The following is a 24,234-nucleotide window of genomic DNA, read 5'->3' as shown; positions in this document are numbered from 1 at the left end:
CCCGGTGCTGTGTACACCTCCCCATGATCAAAGAAGTCAAAATTTGACTGATGGCACCAGTCTCCGAGCCACCTGTTAACCAGGTGAGTTTTCCTGCCCCTTTCAGTGCTGTTCCCTGCCACTGATGGGATGGAGGAAAACACCACCTGCGCCCCTGATCCCTCAACCAGTCGCCCCAGTGCCCTGAGGTCCCTTTTGATAGCCTTGGGACTTCTTTCTGCTATCTCGTCCCCGCCAACCTGCATTACCAAGAGGGGGTAGTAATCAGAAGGCCGCACCAGACCAGGGAGTTCCTTAGCAACATCCCTAACCCGGGCCCCAGGGAGGCAGCAGACTTCCCTATGGGATGGGTCCGGTCGGCAGATCGGGCCCTCTGTTCCCCTCAGAAGGGAATCACCTATGACAATGACCCTCCTTTTTTTCTTAGTTGTCAAAATCTTATGTCTTCCCTGCAGAAGAGTAGCACCCCCATGCCCAACCAAATTAAGACAGATGCATCAACAAATTTAGATGCATGAAGTTGAGCACCAAAAAGGGTAACACTGCCAGAGGTCCTGAATGCTATAAACTATTGCCAAATTTACTGCGTTATTCCACACTTTGGAAAAATGTCAAGCCACCTATGAAAAGCCAAAATCAATGCAAGAATTCCCACCAAGGTAAACAGAACTCGAGGGACTGGAGAACAACCCACTCTGTATAGGGAACCTGTACCTGCTTTCAGGTAGCAATGCTTGCCAATGTTGGCTCTGGCTTTCTAAGCACAGCAATATGAAGATCATCCCCAAGCATAATAAAGGTTTCCCAGAACAGCTTTTTTATTACATACTGGTACATGACTTCCACAGAATAAAAACTGATATGGTACAGATTTTATCAGCACTCAAAAAAAGAAAAAAAAACTGACACTTTCTTCCACTTTTGAAAGGAAAAGTGTTTAATGTATCAATAGTTCTCACAAGAAGTTTGATTTCACATAATTCCCCAAAGGCATTTTGATCTATTAATAGGGAGTAGGAACATTATGAAAGGCTCACTTAGTTTTCTAAAATTTTGTTTGTTTTTCTTTTCCAAGGAACTGAGCAAAGAGAGGCGAACGGAAGAAGTGGTGCAATAGGAATTGTACTTGCATCTTAGAAATGACTTCTTCTGCAGTCTGGAGGACTTGGGCAGAAAGAAACAGGGGAATGAATGAGAAATGACAGGACAGTACCCAGATAGTAACAATTACTTGGATTACAGTCAATGAAATCCCAGTGTATTGATCTACCTCATGAACTTCACAACACAAGGGAAAGGGCAACTTGCTTCCATCAATTTCCGTCACAGTGGATTCTGATGCTACATCTCAGTATCAAAGTTTTGCTCACGCTTGGTTTGAATTCTCCTTTTGTTAGTTTCACATCATTGTTCCTACTTACCACCCTTTTCAGCACCATGCATGCTTCCTTTCTGCCCGTAGTATTTAGACACCTCAAATATTTGTAGACTTATATCCCACCTAAGCCCTCTCACTGCCATGCTGTGCATATTTAGCTCTTTTAAGACTTCCTTGGAAGTAAATCTCTTTAGCCTCCAAATCTTTTTTTTTCAGCATAAAAATGATAAGTTTGCTCATAAACTGTAAAAAGGCAGTAATGTATATGAGCAAACTTATGAACAGAAACTCCATTATGAAAACGACATGTATCTAAATTTGGTTCATCAGCTAATATTCTCTAAAAGCCTTAATCATTAATTCAATGTGATCGTGACGTAGTCGTGCATGCATTATGCCTGCTGGATATATAGCACAGCTCTGTTTATATTTGGACTATATTTTTTACGAATGTGCAAAACCTCTTGCTAATCAATAAGGCTCACAGAAATCTGCAGTAATTATTTCTGGGAAGATATACAACATATGCAGTTTTAACACACTAACAGTGTTTCATTTTAGTCTCCTGATTGCTTTCAGTTCGAATCATTCAGTCTTAACTGCATTACTAAGTGAGAGTTGAGAGGCTTGACGTTCCCATACTACACGTCATAGGATTTTAACTGGCATTCCACGGCGTTTCTAGAAATTTTCCATCTTCTCCAAAAACTGACTCAAAATCAATGAAGTGTCGTCAAGCATTAGCCAGGTGTCACTCTCACATCACAACAGTAGGTGGGTAGAGGTCCATTTAACAGATCGCAGATTATTATTCCTTAGCAAAAATAAAGGTCTCACTGGCCTCTGACTCTCTTTAAGAATCGCTTCATCTCTTCTGCAAACATAATGCAAAGGTATGATGTGGTCTGGTGTCAATCCTTAGCCCAGTCAAGACAGAAACTTATCTTAGTCGTGAAGTACAATGCGACTGAAGAAGAACTAAAACATCAGACTAGCTCTTACAAGTCTCTGCATCACTCCATAGTAACAAAGCAGTTGCTTGAGTCCATGTAACACAGCTAATGGAAATACCAAATACAACTAAAAGGCTCTGGCTTGGGGTGTTATAGTTTGGCTGCGGCTGGTAACAAAAGCGCCACGCGGCCGCCCCTCCCCCCGCTGGGGTGCGGAGGAGAATGGAAAGAAACAGGCAGAAACTGGTGGGTCAGGATAAGGGCAGTTTAACAGAACAGCAAACAAAGGGAACAGCAACAACAACAACACAGGTAAGGAGAATACACAACACAAACCGCACAACACAGAGAGCCGCTCTCACCGCCTGCTGCCGCGCGCTCCCGAGCCACGAGAGAGTTCCGCCGCCCAGCTCCCCCCCACCGGAACCCAGCATGACGGCACACGGTATGGAATACCCTGCTCTGTTTGGCCAGGTTGGGTCAGCCCGCCCGGCTGTGTCCCCTCCTGGCTTCTGGTGAAAATTAGCCCTGTCCTGTCTGAACCCAGGACCTGGGGTTAATCCAATATTCTCAATATATGGAAAAGACAAGCGAAGTTAATTAGTGTCTAAACTTACACCTTTTACCCAGACTTTAACCTCACCTGTATACTTAGTAAATGCAGCTTCTTCCCTGAATCTACCATCCCCAGGATATTTCTTGTCATCTGGAACTCCACCATGAAACACAATCAGACATCTCCGTGTCCTGAGAGGAGGAGAGCGGCAGCGAGTGGTCCCCGCACACCCTGCTTGGGGAGTAAGCGCGTTGGCAGGGCTGGCTTCACACTCAACGTTCACACTGAACATCTGGCTGACCCCAAGTGCTGGGCAAACCGACAGAAGCTCCCCCAAGATGACAAGGGCAAATGACATGACCATGCTGCTCAGCTGACTTACAGCGAGCTGAAGGGGAAAAGAACTACTCTGAAACTCTGCAGTTGCCCCTTTAATGCGTATTTGCAAACCCTTAGCTAGGCTTGCAATGGGACCTCACCTGCTAATTAGAACAATAGAAAATTCCTCTTCTTTCTAGGAGTCTCAAAACAGCATCTAGAAACTGCACTGCATGTGGAAGTGAATGAAATGGTGAGAAGCAGATAGTCAAGAACAGAAAAAAGGACAACATATTTTGTCTGTATTTAAATCCTACTACTGATTTTCTCCCCAGTTTGCTTGTCCCAAATGTGCTATGAAGAGGCTGCTGCATCAGATGCACATGGGTCAGTCTTGCAGTAGCCTACAACATGAACAGCAAGTTAGTCTGGTTTACCTAATTCTGCCTTCTAGGTTGTAACGTTCTCCCACTGGTGAACTGAAATGTCTATAGCATCAAATCAGCTCTGGCTACACCTTGTGTAGGCATCACTGATTTACACAAAGTAGAGTCCATTTCTTTACCTCCAGAGTTAAATTTTTCTGACATTCAAGTAATTTTACTCTTTAAGGAAATAAGTCAATGTTGCTCTCTAATTTAGGAAGCAGTGTTAAGGTGGCTAAAACAGCAAATGAATGACTGGGAATATAAGCACACATGCTGCTTTGGTAAGCCGATGGCTTTCTATCAGAAGATAAATTCATTGTTAGAAAAAAACAATAAAAGAAATGTTATGCTCAAAAGTCTGGGCTGGCAAGCAGCACACAGGTTACCTATGCTTTACTTCTGAAATGGGAGTAATTCTGTTGCCTACCAGATCTTGCAGATGACCCTATGTCTGGAGCAAAAGCCCATCAAAATCAGCCTTATAGATCAAGTAACAAACACGTCTGTCTGGAGACTGCAAGCTCTGGCAGAAAACAGGCTTCCTTGAAAGCGTTTTCCTGATCCCATGTAGTCTTATGCCCTGCTCTTCCACTATGAGGTTCATTGGATTACTCAATTGTCCTGGTAATTTGATGTGCAGTGAGATACCTGCGACCCATCTTAAATCCTTACAGATAGTAGTAGGACAAGATGAGGCTCGGTTTCTGGGTCCCCTTTTGAAATGGCTCAAAGCCAGGTTTCTTTTCAAGGAACTCTGGCACATGAGAGTTGGTTGAGTGCTGAGACAAAAGATGGGGTGAGGGAGGCTTTCTAAGTGGTAGGGGATCTTGAGCCTGGGTAGACTGTCAGAGAAGCTGATGTTGCTAATACACAGCTAACAACTACTAGCTAATAGATTAATCAACCAGGAGTTAGGAACTCGGAAACACTGATAGCCATTTAGACACACAGATTAAGCCTTGATATAAATCTTTATAGCTCCACCGACTCCTGCACATGGCGCTGTCACATTGTTTGACTGCCATAAAGCAGCATCTTGGCTAACAAAAAGGAATGGGGATACTAGGAAAAGGTTCTTCACCAAGATGGTGGTCAGTCACTGGACCAGGCTCCCCAGGGAAGTGGTCACAGCACCAAGCCTGTCAGAGTTCAAGGAGCATCTGGATGACACTCTTAGTCGTGTGGTTTAGTTTTAGGTAGTCCAGCGAGGAGCACGGAGCTGGACTCAATGATCCTTATGGGTCCCTTTCAACTTGAGATATTCTATGATTCTATGATGCAAAGCGTATCAGGCACTAGTGGTATTGCATCAGTCTATATTAGAAAAATAATTACTACCCCTATGGGGTAAGCCCTTCCCACACATTGAGCCTAGGCTCAGGTCTAAAAACAAGAGGTAAGGAAAACAGCTTTATTCTTTCCCTGCTCTGTTTCCAGGTTTCTTTGATTAACTGCTACCAGAGCTGAAGAAAAGAAGGGAGAAAGAGGAAGACTTAGACAGGTCCCATCCACTTCTGAGTTTCAGTATCAGCCATGCAGAAGGAGCTAAAACTGAAAGGCAATGAGGAGATCATTCTTAATAACTAAGGAGAGGCAACAAAACTAGGGGAGTTTGGTGCTCAGTACTTACAGTTCAAACAGGCAGCAAGTTAGGGCTTTCATATGCAACACAGCACTACACAGAGAGGTGTTACGTTGTATAATGCTCTCAGGCTATGTGTTTGGTATCTTCTTGGTCTTTGCATCACTTGCTTGCTGCTGTGGCTGCAGCCACAGTTTCCCTGATTGTGCTACTCAGATTGCTAAAAGAACACAAGCTCATGTGCTGAGCCGGAATGAGAATCTACTGTTTGGTCTGTAGCATTAAATTACTGAGATGAAGTCATTCACGGGCTATTTCTTTCCCATTTAGTTGCTTTGAAATAAATTCCCTGTCACCAATGGAGTTTCAGCTGTCAGCTCTCTGATTGGATCCAGTGACACTATTGAAAACAGTAGGTTTTTTTAGTCTCCTTTTCTTCCCACTCATTAACTTTTTCCTCATTTTCTTTTTTGCTATTTCTCTTACAGATGAGCTGGCTGAAGTTCAGAAAACTCAACAGCACAAAACAAAACATCAGGGCACTCATTTTCCTCTTGGACTATTCCACAAATAAGCACTTTTTGATGCCTGGACAGTCATTCAGACACGCATATAGTATCAGCTCTTTCCACATCTGGCCGAGACCTAACATAAAGGTTTAATTCTGATTTTATTGATTCCAGCAACGGTAATCAACTCCACTCTTATTAACATGAGGTTCTCATTGAAATTAAGCTGAATGCATAGATCTGTCTGTTAATAATTATTTTCTTTCCCTTTCTCATTCATCATTGTTTCAGCTTTTCTACAAAAAAAAAAAACAACAAAAAACCTCAAAAAACAACAATAAAAAAAATCCAGGCTTCTCCACAAGTCAGGAATTAGGGGAAAGAGAGTGTATCTAAGCCATCTTCTTACCTATCTAACCCTTGATCTGATGAAACATGCCCAACCTTAGTGCTTTATAAGAAGGCAGCTGGCTTTGGGTAATCTGAGAGGAATCAGTTTTCCCCTTTCTAACACATTCCTGTACGGGCAATACATGGTGAAGAATTACCTACATCAAGGCCTTTTTAGGCCTTAAGGTCTACACAAGCAAGACTCATCCTCTGCGTTTTTTGATTGGATTATTGGCCACATTGCACATCCCAACCAGGAGGAGGAGAACATGTTCTTCATAACAAATCATTGGAGAAAAAAAAAAGTGTCACAAAATCAGAGGGTGAAATAAAGAACTGCTTATGGATTTTATTTCCTTCCAGGACATGGGTTATTAAGTTGCATGTATCTGGAAACATGGTATCTATACATGTGTGCTACAACAACCAAATAGACATAGAAATCCCTCCTTCACAAAGGGCCCGATACTGTTTTTTACCAGTGACTATGAATTCCTGGACCAAAAGTGAGGTGCCATTTGCCTTAGACCATGTTCACATGCCTTTTCTGGCAGCTTCTCTGAATGTCCTGTTTCACATTTAACTGCAGGTAATGTTGCAATTTAGGCTGATCGGCTCAGCTGGGACAGCCTGCAGTGGAGCTCATGGAAACTAGCTAATTGTGCGAATTAGGAACTTCCAACAAGGTAAAAATTGAGAACTAATTTTGCTTTGGGATATTTATTTGTCATTTGGACATACATATATGATGAAAGAAATCAAAATTGTCACTACTATTATGGAGACACAGACTAAATATTTCTTAAAGGTCACTGCAGCACACAGGACAGCTAGACACATTCTGCTGTAACCAGAGAAAGATGACAAAGGCACTGAGTTGAGACTTTGACAATTTGGGTTTGCTTCATCGCTCTCCCACAATCTCCCAGTGTAACCCATGCAATGCACTTCATTTCACTGTGCTGCCGCTCCCCATCTGTCTAATGAGGATAATAATACTTGTCATTTGTCTTATCTATTTAGATGGTAAGCTCAGGGACCTCCTCTTACTAGGAGTTTTATACAGAATGAGCATCCTGATCTCATAGGCTGCCTGCAGGGCAGATAATAAATAACATAATCCATAATGATTTCATGTCTAGAGCTGAGATTTTTAACCTGGACTATCCATGGAATAATGACCCTTTTCAGCGAAAAAATACAAATATAGATCTCTGCTAAACATGTATGAAAGGCAGAGAATTCAGGCAATTTAGCTCCTCAAAGATAGATCTTCAGCAATTAACCTAAAAGACAATGTTTACGCTGACATTTAAGGATCAGATAGGTCAACATTTGAGCATGAAAGAGAAAAAAGTACTTAATCCGGCACAAATTTCTTTAGCATAGAGCTATGTGCATGTGCACATGTACATACAGCATCTGCCTAAAGTCAGTACTATGATCAAGTCACCAATAACTGGTCATGCTAGAGCAGTACAGCAAGCTGGTGCCTCATCTTCTGCAAGGACATGCCCTCAGCTGAAAAGCACATGCATTGCAGTGGGGCTAAGATCACTCAAGCTAAACTTTGGTAAAATTCACAGAGATGAGGGATACGGCTAATAGATCTGATGAACACTAGTACTACAACACATTTGCAAAGAGGAAGGGAGCAAAAAAAGATTCCTAATTTTGTTTCAAGACAGCCTATAGAGATTTGCAGTACAGCTATATTATCTTGTGCTGCAGGATCAAATATCTATGAAAAAAATCAATGGAAGTCCATAAATTAACTTTCTCAAGTCAGACTCTTAGCTTATTACCTCTGTCACCTGTTCAGGACAGTGACCTAACCCATCAGAACAAAGCTGCCATTTTCTAATTACAGCTGAGCTTGTAACAGAGGGACCTCTGTTACACAATCTTGAGCAACAAGAATAGCAGAAATGTCAAAGAAACATTACTGAAGTAAGAAAGCATTGTTTGCCTGTTTCACTCATCAATTTGCATCTACATTCAGATGCAAGATGATATACACCAGGTTGTATACTTATTTCAAGAAATGCTAGTTGCTCTGATTTCCCTAGGGAAATCTAATGATGGAAAAGTTTATCTTCTTTCACGTTGTAGCTGGAGGAAACAAGACTCATTGTAAATATCCATTATTTGTTCACAGAGATCTTAGAATGACAGCTGCACAACTCATGCCATCTGCGTATTTTTGCAGAATGCAAGGATGGTTGAGGTTTCCTTTTGGATTTTTTCTTCATGCTCCATTTTAGATTTTCATATTATTCGATTCTTCAGAATGCAGAGAAATATGAATGGGCCTGTTTCTTAAGAGATTAATGAGGCATTGTCTTGCCTAAACATTGCCACTGAGTAAAGAATATCTGCCATCTCCTTAGCTGTGGACACCAGGCAAGTCATTTCAAGCCAATAAAACTGTGAAGCTTTAGGCTATCTAAACACTCTATTCAGAGAGTTAATGTGGATCATTCCCGACTACCGCATGCAGCTATGCAAAAACCTCATTTACAAATTAAACTTTACTTCTGCTTTCGATCTCCTTTCTCCATCTGTCCTCTGCTAGTTAAAACATTTCACCTGCCCTCCTTTCTTTCAAAAATCGTTGGCAAATGCCAGAGGTAAGCAATTATTATCATTTACATCTAACATCACAGCAGTCTAACACCAAAGAGCTTACAGGTTTGCTCCGACAACCCAATAAAAATATCATATGTGGAGAATACAAAGATACAGGATCAGAGTCTCATCTGCTCTGCAACTTGGTGTACGAAATATACATAAATCAAAATGTCTCTTTGATAATACTCATTTCCCATTTACCCAGCTAGACTCCTTAGGAAATCTCACCCCTTATCACATTATCAAACAGCAGCACTATTCATAAGGCAAGACCATACATAAACATCCTGCTGTGTCCAAAACCACATAAAAATCTGCTCCTCCAACGCAGGTGGGTTCAGCCAGTAGTTCTTCCTGCCCTGCTCCCTCCCAGTCCATTTTAGGATCCCAGTGGTGCTCCCTGCCTCCTGCAGTATTTTCGAGGTCTTCCTCCAAACCAACCACCCCAATAACAGCAGCACATCCTCCCAAATACATTCTTCTCCAACTTGTAACTGTCACATCCTTTCCTCTTTCTTCTGCTTTTAGGAAGCAGAACAAGAGGTGCTCCTGTTGCACGGGAAATTTGTCTTTCCAGTCACTGCAGCTCTAAAGACTACAGCCATCCTATCATTAGGATGGGGTACAGCACAGGAGATAACAGCAAGAGGAGGTCCAAATTCTTCTTGGTTAAACCAGGCATGCCCATGTGATCTGTATGCTTATAATTGTCATAAGTGTCTTCAAGATCTTAAGGGTGTGACTTCAGAGCAGGAGGCAACAGTAATACAGTATGGGCAGAGTATCTGGAGAACCAAATGACATTCACATCATTTTGATTACTGTCTATGGTCATACTTAACATCCCAGACTTTCTCTCACACTGTACCAAGCAGAGGAAAGGGGGAGCTACTCACTCAGAGACACACAGCAATGTTCTGCTCAATGGAACAATGTTCACAGAATCACAGAATCACAGAATAGTAGGGTTGGAAGGGACCTCTGTGGGTCATCTAGTCCAACCCTCCTGCCGAAGCAGGGTCACCTACAGTAGGCTTCACAGGACCTTGTCCAGACGGGTCTTGAATATCTCCAGAGAAGGAGACTCCACAACCTCCCTGGGCAGCCTGTTCCAGTGCTCCGTCACCCTCAGAGGGAAGAAGTTCTTCCTCATGTTCAGACGGAACTTCCTGTGCCTCAGTTTGTGCCCATTGCCCCTTGTCCTGTCACTGGGCACCACTGAAAAGAGCTTGGCCCCATCCTCCTGACACTCACCCTTCAGATATTTATAAGCATTTATTAGGTCCCCTCCCAGCCTTCTCTTCTTCAGGCTGAACAAGCCCAGCTCCCTCATCCTCTCCTTGTAGGGGAGATGTTCCAGTCCCCTCATCATCCTTATAGCCCTCCGCTGGACTCTCTCCAGTAGCTCTTCATCTTTCTTGAACTGGGGAGCCCAGAAATGGACACAGTACTCCAGATGAGGCCTCACTAGGGCAGTGTAGAGGGGAAGGAGAACCTCCCTCGACCTGCTGGCCACACTGCTCCTAATGCACCCCAGGATCCCATTGGCTTTCTTGGCAGCCAGGGCACACTGCTGGCTCATGGTTAACCTGTTGTCCACCAGGACACCCAGGTCCCTCTCCGCAGAACTGCACTCCAGCAGGTCCGTCCCAAGCCTGTACTGGTGCATGAGGTTGTTCCTCCCCAGGTGCAGGACCCTGTATTTGCCTTTGTTGAACCTCATCAGGTTCCTCTCTGCCCAGCTTTCCAGCCTATCCAGGTCACGCTGAATGGCAGCACAGCCTTCCGGTGTGTCTACCACACCTCCCAGTTTGGTGTCATCAGCAAACTTGCTGAGGGTACATTCTAACTCTTCATCCAGGTCGTTGATGAAGAAGTTAAACAAGACTGGGCTCAGTACTGACCCCTGGGGGACACCACTAGTTACCAGCCTCCAACTAGACTCAGAGCCGCTGATGACAACCCTCTGAGTTCTGCCATTCAGCCAGTTCTCTGTCCACTTCACCGACCACTCATCTAGCCCACACTTCCTCAGCTTCCCTAGGAGGATATCATGGGAGACTGTGTCGAAAGCCTTGCTGAAGTCGAGGTAGACAACATCCACGGCTCTCCCTTCGTCTACCCAGCCAGTCATGTCATCGTAGAAAGCTATTAGATTGGTCAGGCATGATTTCCCCTTGGTGAATCCATGCTGACTACTCCTGATAACCTTCTTTTCTTCCACTTGCTTGATGATGGCCTCCAGGATAAGCTGCTCCATCACCTTTCCCGGGATGGAGGTGAGGCTGACCGGCCTGTAGTTCCCTGGGTCCTCCTTCTTGCCCTTTTTGAAGACTGGAGTGACAGTAGCCTTTCTCCAGTCCTCGGGCACCTCTCCTGTGCTCCAGGACCTCTCAAAGACGATGGAGAGTGGCTCAGCAATGACATCCGCCAGCTCCCTCAGCACTCGTGGGTGCATTCCATTGGGGCCCATGGATTTGTGGGCGTCCAGATCGCTTAAACGATCCCTCACACAGTCCTCCTCGACCAAGGGAAAGTCATCCTCTTTGTAGGCTTCTTCTCTTACCTCCGGGGCCTGGGATTCCTGAGGGCCAGTATTAGCACTGAAGACTGAAGCAAAGAAGGCATTCAGTAGCTCTGCCTTCTCCGCATCCTCCGTCACCAGGACACCTGCCTCATTCAGCAGCAGCCCCACATTGTCCCTAGCCTTTCTTTTGCTGCTGATGTAGTTGAAGAAGCCCTTCTTGTTGTTTTTGACATCCCTTGCCAGCTTCAATTCCAGGTGAGCCTTGGCCTTCCTCGTCGCATCCCTGCACGCTCTCGCCACGTTTCTGTACTCTTCCCAAGTGGCCTGCCCCTCTTTCCACATTCCATGGACCTTTCTCTTCTGCCTGATCTCTGCTAGAAGCTCCTTGTTTAACCATGCAGGTCTCCTGCCTCCTTTGCTCGATTTCTTTCTCAGGGGGATGCATTGCTCCTGTGCATGGAAGAAGTGTCGTTTAAAGAGCGACCAGCACTCATGGACCCCCCTGCCTTCGAGAGCCCTGGCCCACGGGATTCCTCCCAGTAGCTCCTTGAAGAGGCCAAAGTCAGCCCTCCTGAGGTTCAGGGTTTTGATCCTGCTTATCGCCCTGCTTCCTCCACGCAGGATTCTCAACTCGACCATTTCATGGTCACTGCAGCCGAGGCTACCTCCGACCTTCACATCCTCCACCAGTCCCTCCTTGTTTGTTAACACAAGGTCCAGCAGCGTGCCTTTCCTTGTTGGTTCCTCCACCACTTGCATGAGAAAGTTATCATCGATGCTCTGTAGGAACCTCCTGGATTGTGTCTGCCTAGCTGTATGGTCTTCCCAGCTGATGTCAGGGTGGTTGAAGTCCCCCATGAGAACCAGGGCCTGTGACTGTGAGGCTGCTTGCAGCTGCCTGTAGAAGGCCTCATCAACCTTCTCCTCCTGGTCAGGTGGCCTGTAGTACACACCCACCATAATGTCACCCTTATGAGCCTGTCCCTTAATTCTAACCCACAAGCTTTCAACTTGTTTGATCTCATAAATGTAGGTTATGACTTGAGTATCTGCCAACCCACCATGATATCATCCCTGGGTACTTCTCCAGCTTGGTATATTCCACTTCCTTTCCTTTTTGTCCATTCCAAGCCTCATTTGATCAGACTTTTGCATACAGACTACTGAAATGTGCAAGGGACACAACATCCTAGCTTCTACTCCTTGCTTTCATTGTAGTAACCTGTTACTAACTTTTCATTGCTTTTAAGCTCACCACAAACCTGTTTCAACTGCCCGCAGATCTTGACTAACTCCTGTCCATCTGAGGTGGATTGACCCTGGCTGGACACCAGGTGCCCACCAAAGCCATTCTAACACTCCCCTCCGCAGTTGAACAGGGGAGAGAAAATATAATGAAAGGCTTATGGGTCAAGATAAGGACAGGGAGAGATCATTCACCAATTACCATCACAGGCAACACAGACTCAATTCAGGGAAATTAATTTAATTTATTACAATCAAGTCAGCATAGGATAATGAGAAATAAAAACTAAATCTTAAAAACAAGTTGCCCCCACACCTGCGTTCTTCCCAGGCTCAACCTCACTCACAATTTTCTCTACCTCCTCCCCTCCAGTGGTACAGTGTGAGCCCCCTGCAGGGTCACAAGCCCTGCCAGCAAACCTGCTCCGGCGTGGGCTCCTCTCTCCACAGGTCCACAGGTTCTGCCAGGAGCCTGCTCCAGCGTGGGCTTCCCACAGGGTCACAGCCTCCTTCGGGTGCATCCACCTGCTCCGATGTGGGGTCCTCCGTGGACTGCAGGTGGAGACCTGCTCCACTGTGGACCTCCATGTGCTGCAGGGGGATAGCCTACCTCACCATGGTCTTTACCACGGGCTGCAGAGGAATCTCTGTTCTGTTGCCTGGAGCATCTCCTCCCCATCCTCTTCACTAACCTTAGTGTCTGCAGAGTTGTTTCTCTCTCACATTCTCACTCTTCTCTTCAGCTGCAGTTGCTCAGGTTTTTTTCCCCATTCTTAACTATGTTATCCCAGAGGTGCAACCATCGTCACTGATGGGCTTGGCCTTGGCCAGTGGCGGGTCTGTCTCGGAGCTGGCTGGCATTGGCTCTATCAGCTTCTCATGGCAGCCACCCCTGTACCTCCCCCGCTACCAAAACGTTGCCACACAAACCCAATACATCATTCCAGTTCCCTAAGCACGTTTAGCACTCACCTCTTTATTGGTCGAGTGCTGGCGTTGGTCAAATATCAAGAGAGGAGGCTAAATTAAGAGAATTAAATACATTATCCAGTGAATAGTGCAACAGAATATACTACCCATACAATCAAACAGGCTCCATCAGCCCATCTTAAACACTTGTGCGGCCAGACTTCAGTTTCTCGGCCTGTGTACTATCAAAGCTCCTATTTCCAAATGGAAGAAAAAGTTAGGAAGAGTCAGCTAAACCAAATGCTGCACAACAAGATATGGTAGTGACATCACACATAAGCAAGACAACTTACTCCAAGAGCTGCTGACACATTTGTGGTTATACCTTGTGGAGACATGAATTACAGGAATTCAGTTCAAAAAGCAATCTTAGCTACTGCCAGCAGCAAACCTAGATGTTAAGTGGTGGCCTGGGAGATATCAAAAGGAGTGTAAAGACTTGACCCTGCAGTGACTGTTAAACACAATGTGTGTCATCTACACACAAGGCTGCCAGTGCTCACTAGCTTCCCCTTCATAGCTTAGATGGTAAATCCTGTCACATCTCAGCTGCAACAGAACAGTTCTCTTAAAAAGCAGTAGAGAAGAGGCATCCTCAGGGATGTTTAACAAAAACAGAGATATTTTGGGAAGAGATTGTTTTCGTTTTGTCAGAACACAGTGCTGGGAACACCTGTGAAATAAGAAAAGGATGACGAGATTTAGGAACCACACACCGTAAGACAGCCTTGGTTTGTTATTCAGGTTCTTTCACTTAAGCATTTGTTTTGCTACCTACATTACCTAGAAAAATTGGAGTTGTCCAAAACCAAATGCCCTGGCCCTGAACTTGAAAGTACTGTTTCAGACAAGAGTCAAATAGAATCAGCAATTTGGGGAAAGGAAGACTAACAACAAATCTACATGATAAGGCTTTGCTCCCAGAAACAGAAGCTCCTACCACCATCCTTTTCCCTTCCAAACAGATAGACTCAACAGAAGAACTCACAAGACCTCAACAATCTCACTCCTGGATCATGAGGGTAAGTAATTACCAATGCACATTGTGGAAAGTTACTGCAGACTAAACAAAAACTGAATTCAGTGTAGACTAATGAAACTGTATTTCAACCCGCTATAGTTTGGCTTCTTCAGAATTAGAGCAATCAGCTCTAACATAACTCATTTTTGAAGAAAAATGAGTGAAATAGAGGCCACGCTGAATAGCTATGTTACACAAAGGTAAGGACAGGCAGACTGACTGAAATGCTGGTACCAAATAAGATCGAGCTTCCCAATTCTTCCATGCAAAGAGTTCTTAAATGAATTTGGATTCCTTTGCATTACTTAACTTGATCCATCAAGTACAGTCCTTACACCATGCATTGAAGGGCATTAGATTTTGAGTATTGTGCATTATGTGTTAGAAGGAGCAGTACCCCCAAACATTTGCATCCCCCTAAAAGGTTGCCCATCTAGGGTTGGGTGAGTATAGTCACGCTAGCTACAGCAATGATGGCTGATCAAGGGAGACTTTGCCCTTGCCAAAAGGAGTGATGAGGGCCAATAAACCATACGAGATAAAAGGCTGAAACTCTTCCAGTACTGAGGACTGACTGCCAGATCCTGATCTGATCCTGACACATAAGATGACACTGCTCATTGCTGGTGACATCTGAGATGGGACTTTAATCAAAAAAGCACAAAATAGGTGATTAATTTTGCATATATAAGCTATACCATTATACTCAGCACCCTGTGGACTGCTGCTGTATTTGCACTGAAGCTGTAATCCAGTAATTACATCTGGCTGGCCAGACATCTCCTCCACAAAGTGGGTATTTATAACACTGTTAAAATTGTCAAGGACTTTCAGCCTTAGATTCTGACTTCAGCCTTCCCAGTGTAAACTTCCATTCACACAATTGCCTTAATTTCAATTTATATTGTTCATTTTAGTGTCAAACCATGTACTTGCCACATAAATAGCCTTTACCAGACTAGACTGACTAGTCCTGGCTTTTATTGGTTAAAAATCGGCAGAAACAACTGATTAAAGCAGGGTTCTGGAGACAGTCCTTTATTGAGGCTTGGAATCTCACAGTCACTTGAAGATTTTTACAGGGTGAATTCTTCTTGGGGGCTGTGTGCCTCAACTCATTCTGTAGTTCCCAGGGAAGCAAAATGAATATGTAAAGCACAGTGAGGAACAGCCTTTTACAAAGGAATTGCCAGCTCAGCAAACTAAACCCCAGCTTCACTTCGCACTGAGGTTTGCTGAACCTCATGGTGAAGCCCTGGACTTGAGCAGCAAGATCCCCTCACATCCTGATCTTCAGCTGAACACGACCGAAAATACACACTAACACCAACTACAGCAGGCACTCACTACTTCTGAAGTCCAGCTTTGAGTGACATCAAATCACATTTTGACAAAATACACTAGGGATGTGGCTCAAGACTCTGTTAAATCATGGACAGCTGGCACCTTACTAATCTTTGATTTCACAGCAGTCTCCTTGTGCTGGCAGCTTTGCTTCCTGACATCTCGGCCTTCTGAGAGTTAATGATTGGCAAACCCAGCACTGCCAAATCTGAAGGACTTCATTTCCAATTTAAACCAAAATCAACCTCTTTACAATGTTTCCTGCCCACATTGATCTTTCTGCCCAGGACTTCAGATCATCCGCGCCACCACAGTAGACATTTGAAGTAGATAGCTGCCAAAGCTGAGCAAAACATAATTCAAGGGTACACTGCGAAAGATGTCTTCACAAACCCCTCCCTCTTCCCTGAAGAGTTCAAGGAAACCCACATCACCAACAACCCTTGCCTTCTTGCAGGTCTCATCCTCCAAGGACAGGTTAAAAGCATGGTCAGGAATGACCTAGCAGCTCCTTAGAGTTATCAAGGACTGAGTCAAACATGACTTACATCCCATCCATGTCAAGTCAGCAAGTAAGGAAGTAAGGACATTGTAACATGCACTGGAATAGCACCAGCACCTTAGAGACAGCAAACACCGCAGTGGCACAGCGGCTTAATACTCACACTCAGCAGGAGGCACTTGTTTTCTTTGATGGCGCCTATGCAGCCCACGAAGCCAATGATCATGACAAATGTCCCTGTGACGATCAGTAGGTTGGCAGCTGACAGGGATGGGAAAGAAGAGGAGAGGGTGGCAAAGTTCCCTTGGGTAACAGCGAGCCAGATGCCTACTCCAAGGATTCCACAGCCTCCCAACTGGGAAAAAAAGAGAGAAACAAAGAAACTCAGTTATTGCATTCAAGCAACCCCAGATACTAATCCATATCAATATGGCAGCAGTAGAATGGCTCTGCTGGGGTAAACCCAGAAGTCACACCTAATAAGAAATGGTCTCTCACTATGGTACTTTCAGTAGGAAAAACAGACAAAGGAGAAAGAAAAAAAATTAATAGAGGGAGAACTCATCAGTAAGATATAACACTCAAGAAAAAGACTCAGACTTCCCAAATCCAAGACACAACTTCAAGTATCAGGTCTCTTCCTCTCTAGTGAAAAAGCAGACACTGAGTAAAGGAGAAATTCCCAAAGATTCAGATCTCAAAAGGACTGAAAAAATTCATATCCTATTTAAGTATCTCAGAGTCTTGCCCAGAATAGCTGAAGTATTTTTGATCCTCTGTTCTTCCTATCCCAATATACCATGTGGATGCCCCCTCCCTGGAAGTGTTCAAGGCCAGGTTGGATGGGGCTTTGAGCAACCTGGTCTAGTGGAAGGTGTCCCTGCCCATGGCAGGGGTGTTGGAACTAGATTATCTATAAGGTCCCTTCCAACCCAAACCATTCTGTGATTCTATGATCTCCCATCCCTGGCACATGCCATAAATCTTGCCAGAGCATCCCCTGGTAGGACACCTCACACCTCTTCTTAGTTCCTGTCCAAGGTCTCGCTCGCTTGGAAGCAAGAGAGCTTTTAGAGCGTAAAGAGGCCAGAGAAGGAGAGAGAATCCAATAACATTAAAAAAATTAAACAACTGTTTACCCCTAACGTGGCAACTGGTTTAGTAATTCAATCCTCGGAAGAGGACTTAGCTGGATTAGGAAAAGTTTGAGAGGAGAGCAGTAGTACAGGCTCCCCAGGCATGTGAGCAAGGAGAAGGAAGGATGCCAGTGCGGGCAGCAACCACCACAAAACCATAAAATTTACAATTATTATATACACAAGGAAATTTTAAAACACACAAACATTTATAACCATGCTGCTTATAATTGTGAGAAAGCCTGCAGAATTGTAACAACGCGAGTAAAGCTGAGCAATCAAATAGAATTAAACCAAAGGGGATTTTACATTATTATACAGTCACACACCATAGCATCACTTAGGTTTCTTTCTTTCCTGCTCTTCCTTTAAAATGACCAATTTATATTGAGTTTTATAATTGCACCTTATTATCCAAATCAATTAAAGGCTAGGAAAGAAATTGTGTTCATAGAATAGTAAGCCAGACATAGGAGCATATCAATTAAATGTCTGCATGAAGTGGATGAACGTAAGGCAGCTCATGAACCAGGGAAAAAAAGAGATCGAGCTAATCCTGGGGCAGAGCTAAGTCTCAGAAATGAAACACAGAAGAGAAACACAAAAGCCAAAGCAATTTCTTAGTACTAATGGCTAAGGTTGCCTCTGCACGCCACTGAATTTTCCCTCAAGAAGGGACAATAAAGGCAGCTGTGTCTCAAGGCAGGACTCCTCACCCCAGTTGCAAGCCAGTCTATTTTGTCTAGAACTAAGGAGCCAAACTATACCTGATTGTAATGTACCTCAGCTGCATCAGCCTACGTGTCTCCACCAAGAGAAGGCAGACTCCAGGACACAACGACTCAAACAATTTATTTCAGCATCCTTTCCATATACAGGCGTCCCATATCACCATACTCACCCTTTCGCAAAGTACCCTCTACAAGCACCACGGAGGGACAGTCCATGCCCTGACCATACACACTGGAATTACCTCCCCTCTACGCCCACTTACAGACCGTGATCTTTAACATGGTCTGAAATGATTGAAGAATAACCATGGGAGAGGAGGGGGAAGAATACTTACAGAAGGTAACCCACAGAAAATCACTTAGGATAACCGAGAGGCTACAAAGACAAGCTGTCAACATGGCACAAGGGAAAAAATGGAAAAAATTTGGAATAAATTCCCTAAAATGGGCATAAAACTCTGAAGGTCTTCTGGACTACAGAACAGCATCAAAGGAGAGGTGGCAGACACCCAAGTTAAAACCAAACTGGTCAGAGCGCTGAAATACAGTCAGGAATAGCACTAAACTGGACGAGGAATGGGATGGAAAGCACAACCACGCTTCTGCCTCCACAGCATGGTGGACATTCTGCCTCAAAATCAGCCCTGGAACCACAGGCACAGCAAGGCCGCACAAACTCTCCAATTAAGCCTAACGAAGGCTGATGCCCAGCAGCAGCAGAGGCATCACCTTGCAACACATTTAGCTACTATCTTCAGTTCTTTGTTCTGACGCAATTCAATGTCACAAATAAGAGGCAGCTTATGTAGTGTTGCTACACTGCTTTGAGTGACACTGACACCTACAACTATCATCCAAGGGCGCTACTGTGTTCGGTAAAGGCAAGACCTGCTTGCCTGCTACTCCACTGCCCATTGAATTCTTGATGATGTACAATGCAGAATGCTTGAGACATCGTTGCCCTTAGGACATTTGATTCCAGCCTTTTATCCCTCCAAAGTCATCCTTGTCTGCGGAAGCTGGAAATTCACCAGTGGCACAAAACATCATAAAGCCAGGAAACGGTTTGTGCAAAATGCTGCGACTGTGGCTGTACCCATTTAGATCAGGGCTGAATATTTCAGGTCAGCTGGTCAGCAGGAGTATCTCACTACACTGCCCTTGATACTCTAATGCACATCAGGCTCTCCAGCAGCTCATTATCTTCCTAGTTTTGAAGAGATAATGAACAGCTCTTCCTTAGGTTGATTAACCAAACCCTGAAATGCACAAAGTGATCCTTTGAGCATTAAACCATCTGGCTCAACCTGGATTTCATGAAGCGCTGCTTAGGAGATGTCAGCACACATTACTGAGGGCTGCTCCACCTTAGTTCGGCCCTGTTCCTTTCCCACACCAGAACGTCCCCTCACGGCCCTTGAAGAAAGTCACTAAGCTGTCACACCGGGCCCTGGGAAACAGAGGCTGCCCTTAACTCTAGTCTAAACAGCTCTTTAAAGCCCCCTTTCTGCCAAGGAATGAAGCACACCTGTAAGTCTCCGTTCAGTGACCATAAGAACACTCAAGCACCTGGATAAGGAAATGCTTTAGGGAACCAAGACCCACCAAGACAGCCACAGGAGCCTTTCCAATGATAGCAGAGTATTTTCTGTTCCCAAACATTCAAAAAGCTTGCTCTCCCGCCCATTCTGAACTGAACAGCAGTGTAATCCCCAGTCTAAGATCCAGGGATCATGTTTGTTTATTCTGGATGAGAGCAAAGACAAACCTGTTGTGGTTGTTTCTATGCTGCCTGTCTTTTTGGATTTATTTGTCTTGGTATCTAAGGAGCTGTTAAGTTATGGTTAATTTTGCTTAGTTATTTATGATGTTCCCTTTCCTCCACTTTTTTTTCTCCCTACCGTACCCCCAACCCCCAGTCCATGTTTGTGCCACACAGTCAGAAGCAGAGTGATGAGATGATAAGTCTTGACAGCTTTCAGGGCTTGCCGAGATGTGAAGTTAAAGAAAGCCAAAACCATTAACAGGGCTATTCTTGACAATGTGGGGGCTTCCATGCAAACAGTGAAGCTGTTATGGTTAAAAGAGAAAACATTAAAACAAAAAGATTAGCGAGAATTCTACAGCTTGATCTATTGGCAGCCAAATGTGAGTCTGTATAGACTCCATGTGGTGAGTGCTGGGTTGACTTTTTAAAAAAAAACCCAAATCCCCCTCGAAGATGTCAGGGTACTGACAACAGCATTTTTTTAATTCCCTTGTGAAATGTTTAACACATTATTTGCCTAATTGTTCATGATAATCCACTCTCGTGCAAGCAAGGCAAAATCTGAAACAAAATGCAGCTTCCTCTGACATTTTTTTCCCCAATAAACGTTGCATTTTTTTGTAAAAACTTTTATCCTAAGGCCAAAACAGTGGGACACCAGAATGGATAGTCTCATAACCCTAAGACTTAGGAGATTTGAGTTCAGTGTCTGTTCCAGGACAGACCTCAGTGTAAATCTCAAACAAGCTGTTTAGTACGTCTGTACCTGAGTTGCAAAACTGTGAGTACAAAGCCACGAGTAGTGGGTTCTTTGCAAGCCCTGGGCTTTGCAATTGGCTGTGGAAGGATTGGTTTATTCTGCTCAAGACAAATTGCTCACAGGCATTTATACAGCAGAGTCAAGCAGTAAAGTGGGTGGCTTACTCTACAAGCACAGATTCAGCCTGTCTCTCCTTCCCCAAGAGATACACAGACACATGTGCACTCGCTCTCTTGGCAGAAAAGCTGCCGACAGAATTAGATCCTCCAAATTGTTCTAATGGGCTAGAAAATAAATTATTCAGACTTCAGGGCATACACTTAGAATTGATCTTACAGTATGGTAAACAAAGTAATCACAAACAGCCCTGGATATATGCACGTTGTTGGAGAAAATTATTCTGAAGTTACAGCTACGCACTTAAAATACTGCAGGAGAAATTGCCTCATTGTTCATGATAATGGTGTTGGTGTCTTTAAGTGGGGTTTTTATTGGTTTTATTACACAGAAAATGCACCTAATCGAGGCTTCTCATATTGTATCTGATTGGGATCTACCCATCATACTTCCTCTTTTAGATAAAACAAATTCCTCGTGTAGTAAAAAATACACTGGTAACAGAATCCAAGTGGAAGGTATGACCAGTTGCTTTGTAGTTAAACTAACTCACTTGGAGGGTTTTTCTCCCCAAGTGTCCACATATTTAAACTGGAAGGGCTTTCTCAATCCCACTTGCTATCCAGCTACTGTTGTGTGAATACGCTTCCCCCTCTAACTATGGAGTAACAGTACACAATGGAAGAATCAACATCAAAGTATTAATAGTAGTGATGTGAACATTATCCAGCAAATGTTCTTGGAACACAAGGCACAATTAAATTACTGTTCCTTTCAACTAGACACACGGAGGAGGTGGAAATGGAATATATGTATCTACATTGACAGGATCAAATGAATAAAGAGTCTTACATGAAAAAAGCAGAAGCATGTCCTTTCCACCCCATACTCCACCCACACATCTTTAGCACCTTGATTTCAGGCCGGCTGAGTCAGCACACTCCCCTGAAGAAGTCTTTTCAGAGAAGCATAAATAAGGGCAGAAAAGTCTCCAGTCTACTGAGTCTTGGGACAGACCTCGAAAGTCGGTTGAGACTTGGGATTTCAACAGTAGGGCACATCATGAGGTTTGTACAGAAGGGAAAAAAAAAAGAAAAGAAAACAAAAAAAACCCCAAGACTGCAGTCTGCAAAGTCCTTCTGTAAAAGGGAACAACTCAGGAAATCCTTTCCTCATCTCTGGTCTCAACTCCTAATGAGTGCCAGCTCCACCCAGTAGGCAGACATTATCCCACATAAATTACACATCACAAACTGATGCTGTTCCACTCCCAGACTCCACACTTTCTTTTAGAACGACATCTACTCACTGCGGTATATTCTCTTAAGCCAAAACTTTATTTTGGTCTGATGTCATTTAATTCCACTTTTGAACTCTTTCACTAATATCTCTACGACTTACAGGAAGGTGTTTTAAAAGAGCACATCCGAGTAGAGCACAAAGCATTTCAAATACCAATCTCCTCGCTCTGCAGATAAGCAGTTAAAAATTAAAAGCTCTGCAAAACTAGTTGTTTGGCCTTTCCATCCCATATTCTTTTCATTTTGCTTAAAAATTAGTTTCAAATACAAAAATCTCATCTTGAAGTATGGGTCGTTATGTACACGAGCAGCGGCCAGCACTCCCTTCTGGTGTCAACCAGCATGACTGATCAACCACCCTGACCAACAACATCCAAGGACCCAGTCTGAATGTCATACTAGACTTTTTCTTATGAATTGATTACTTAATCATCTGCCGCTCCTTTACAAGCCACTGTCTTGTCAGTGGTGCAATGCAGTGTATAGCACTTAACATTATTTCAAAGTAGAGCTGACACATCATCTTTCACAGGCCTGAACTTGCATGTCAGGCAAGCAACCATTACACAGGCAGAGGTAGCTGAGGCTACAACCCTAACACGCGTTCTGCTTGCCAGCATGACATTCTGGGATTTGTGCCCTCACTGCCCTCTAACACGCTGTAGTCTTGTCACAGGTCCAGAGAAACACACTTCAATAGCACATGTTATTCTTTCCTTACTTTTAGACACTTCTGTCCCAGAAATAGGCTTTGTTTTAGGATATTCCACCCAGTGTGCAAGCCTCACAAATACCAACAGCATTTTTATCAAGCCTAGAAAGTCTACAAACAGGACTTTAGAGCTCTACGCAGGTAAAGAAACATCACAGGAATGGCATTTATTTTCCTAGTGTCAATAACGGCAACATATAAACCGCTGCTTTTTCAGTTACCCTGGTGAGCATTGAGCCTCAAGAGCTTAAGCCTTAAGAAATTAATTTTTCTTCCCCAGTTGAGTTCCACCACTAAATTACAGTCTCATGGATCTAAAGTAAATTTGGGGACCACTGAAGATGTCAAAAGACAGAACATCATGCTGATGCCCTGCTAATGGAAAAGTGAGTAAAAAGTCATTCAGTTAATCTGTGCTATATTATGAGCAGCATTCTTCTACACACTTGCTCCTCTAAAACATAGTTATCTATCAACTGCAGTTTCAAAAGAACAAAACTACAACATTTATGAGTTAATACACTCAATCTAAAAGTGATGTTTTCCTTTCACGGGCTCAAAATTTATTAAAGCACGTGAGTTCCATCGCATCCTTATCCAGCACAGTGTTTAAAGCATGTGCGTAACTGCCACTGACTTTAATTAGTCACTTCTGTAGAGCACTTGATTGCCCCATACTGCAAAGTCCTATCACTGAGGATGCAAAAACTTGCAGAAGTAGAACAGGTGAGGATGACCCATTAAGGCAGCATTGCTGATAAAAGATTAAACATGATCACAGAATATGAAAAAATGGTGATTATCAGTGTCACAAGCATCTAGTTTGGAAACTTGCCTAAACTCTAATTCAAATTCAGGATTGTAAGTGAAGTACTGAGTCAATGACAACTCACTGAAATGCAGAGCAAATGCATGAGTTAGAAGAGGGAAAGGGATGAATACATGACAATGAAAAGAATATGTCTCTTTTCAGGTTCTAGTTTTAACTGCTGCCAAATTGGAAGTGTTAAAAGCTTTTTCATCTGCTCCTTGAATGTAATTTCTAAATCCACCTGGAATGATTGCAATGAAATTGATCCAGTTGTAGAGATTGTACATGCAAGAGGTCTGGAATCAGAATCCATCAAATGAAGTTAAATCTTTCAAAACAGAAGCAGAAATGGAAGAAAACTGGATATGCTCTGTAGCCCCTGTTCTGTTCCATCTATAAAATACTACACTTTGTTTAAATTACTTGGTAGCATAAACTGGAGAAAGAGCAGGCCCGGAGCTTTAGATGCAGTTTTAGTCACTTGTTGTCACATACATAGCACTAAACACTGAATACAATAGAAGCAAATAAAGTGGTAACGTTTG

At 43.7% G+C, this 24,234-nt stretch overlaps 1 protein-coding gene across 3 annotated transcripts in view; it reads right to left on the bottom strand.

The window, feature by feature from the left end:
* The window catches only part of TSPAN4 (tetraspanin 4), a 365,256-nt gene that overhangs the window by 98,938 nt on the left and 242,084 nt on the right, over positions 1-24,234 (bottom strand). For all 3 annotated transcript variants that reach the window (XM_075425480.1, XM_075425479.1, XM_009931527.2), the window contains one exon: positions 16,517-16,708. In XM_075425480.1, coding sequence (XP_075281595.1) covers positions 16,517-16,708 — 192 coding nt within the window. The remainder of the gene's footprint in view (positions 1-16,516; positions 16,709-24,234) is intronic.

Source organism: Opisthocomus hoazin, chromosome 7 (genome assembly GCF_030867145.1).
Source record: "Opisthocomus hoazin isolate bOpiHoa1 chromosome 7, bOpiHoa1.hap1, whole genome shotgun sequence".
NCBI classification, from domain to species: Eukaryota; Metazoa; Chordata; class Aves; order Opisthocomiformes; family Opisthocomidae; genus Opisthocomus; species Opisthocomus hoazin.
Note: the sequence above shows the minus strand (reverse complement) of the source record. Positions and strands in the feature narration are given on the sequence as shown.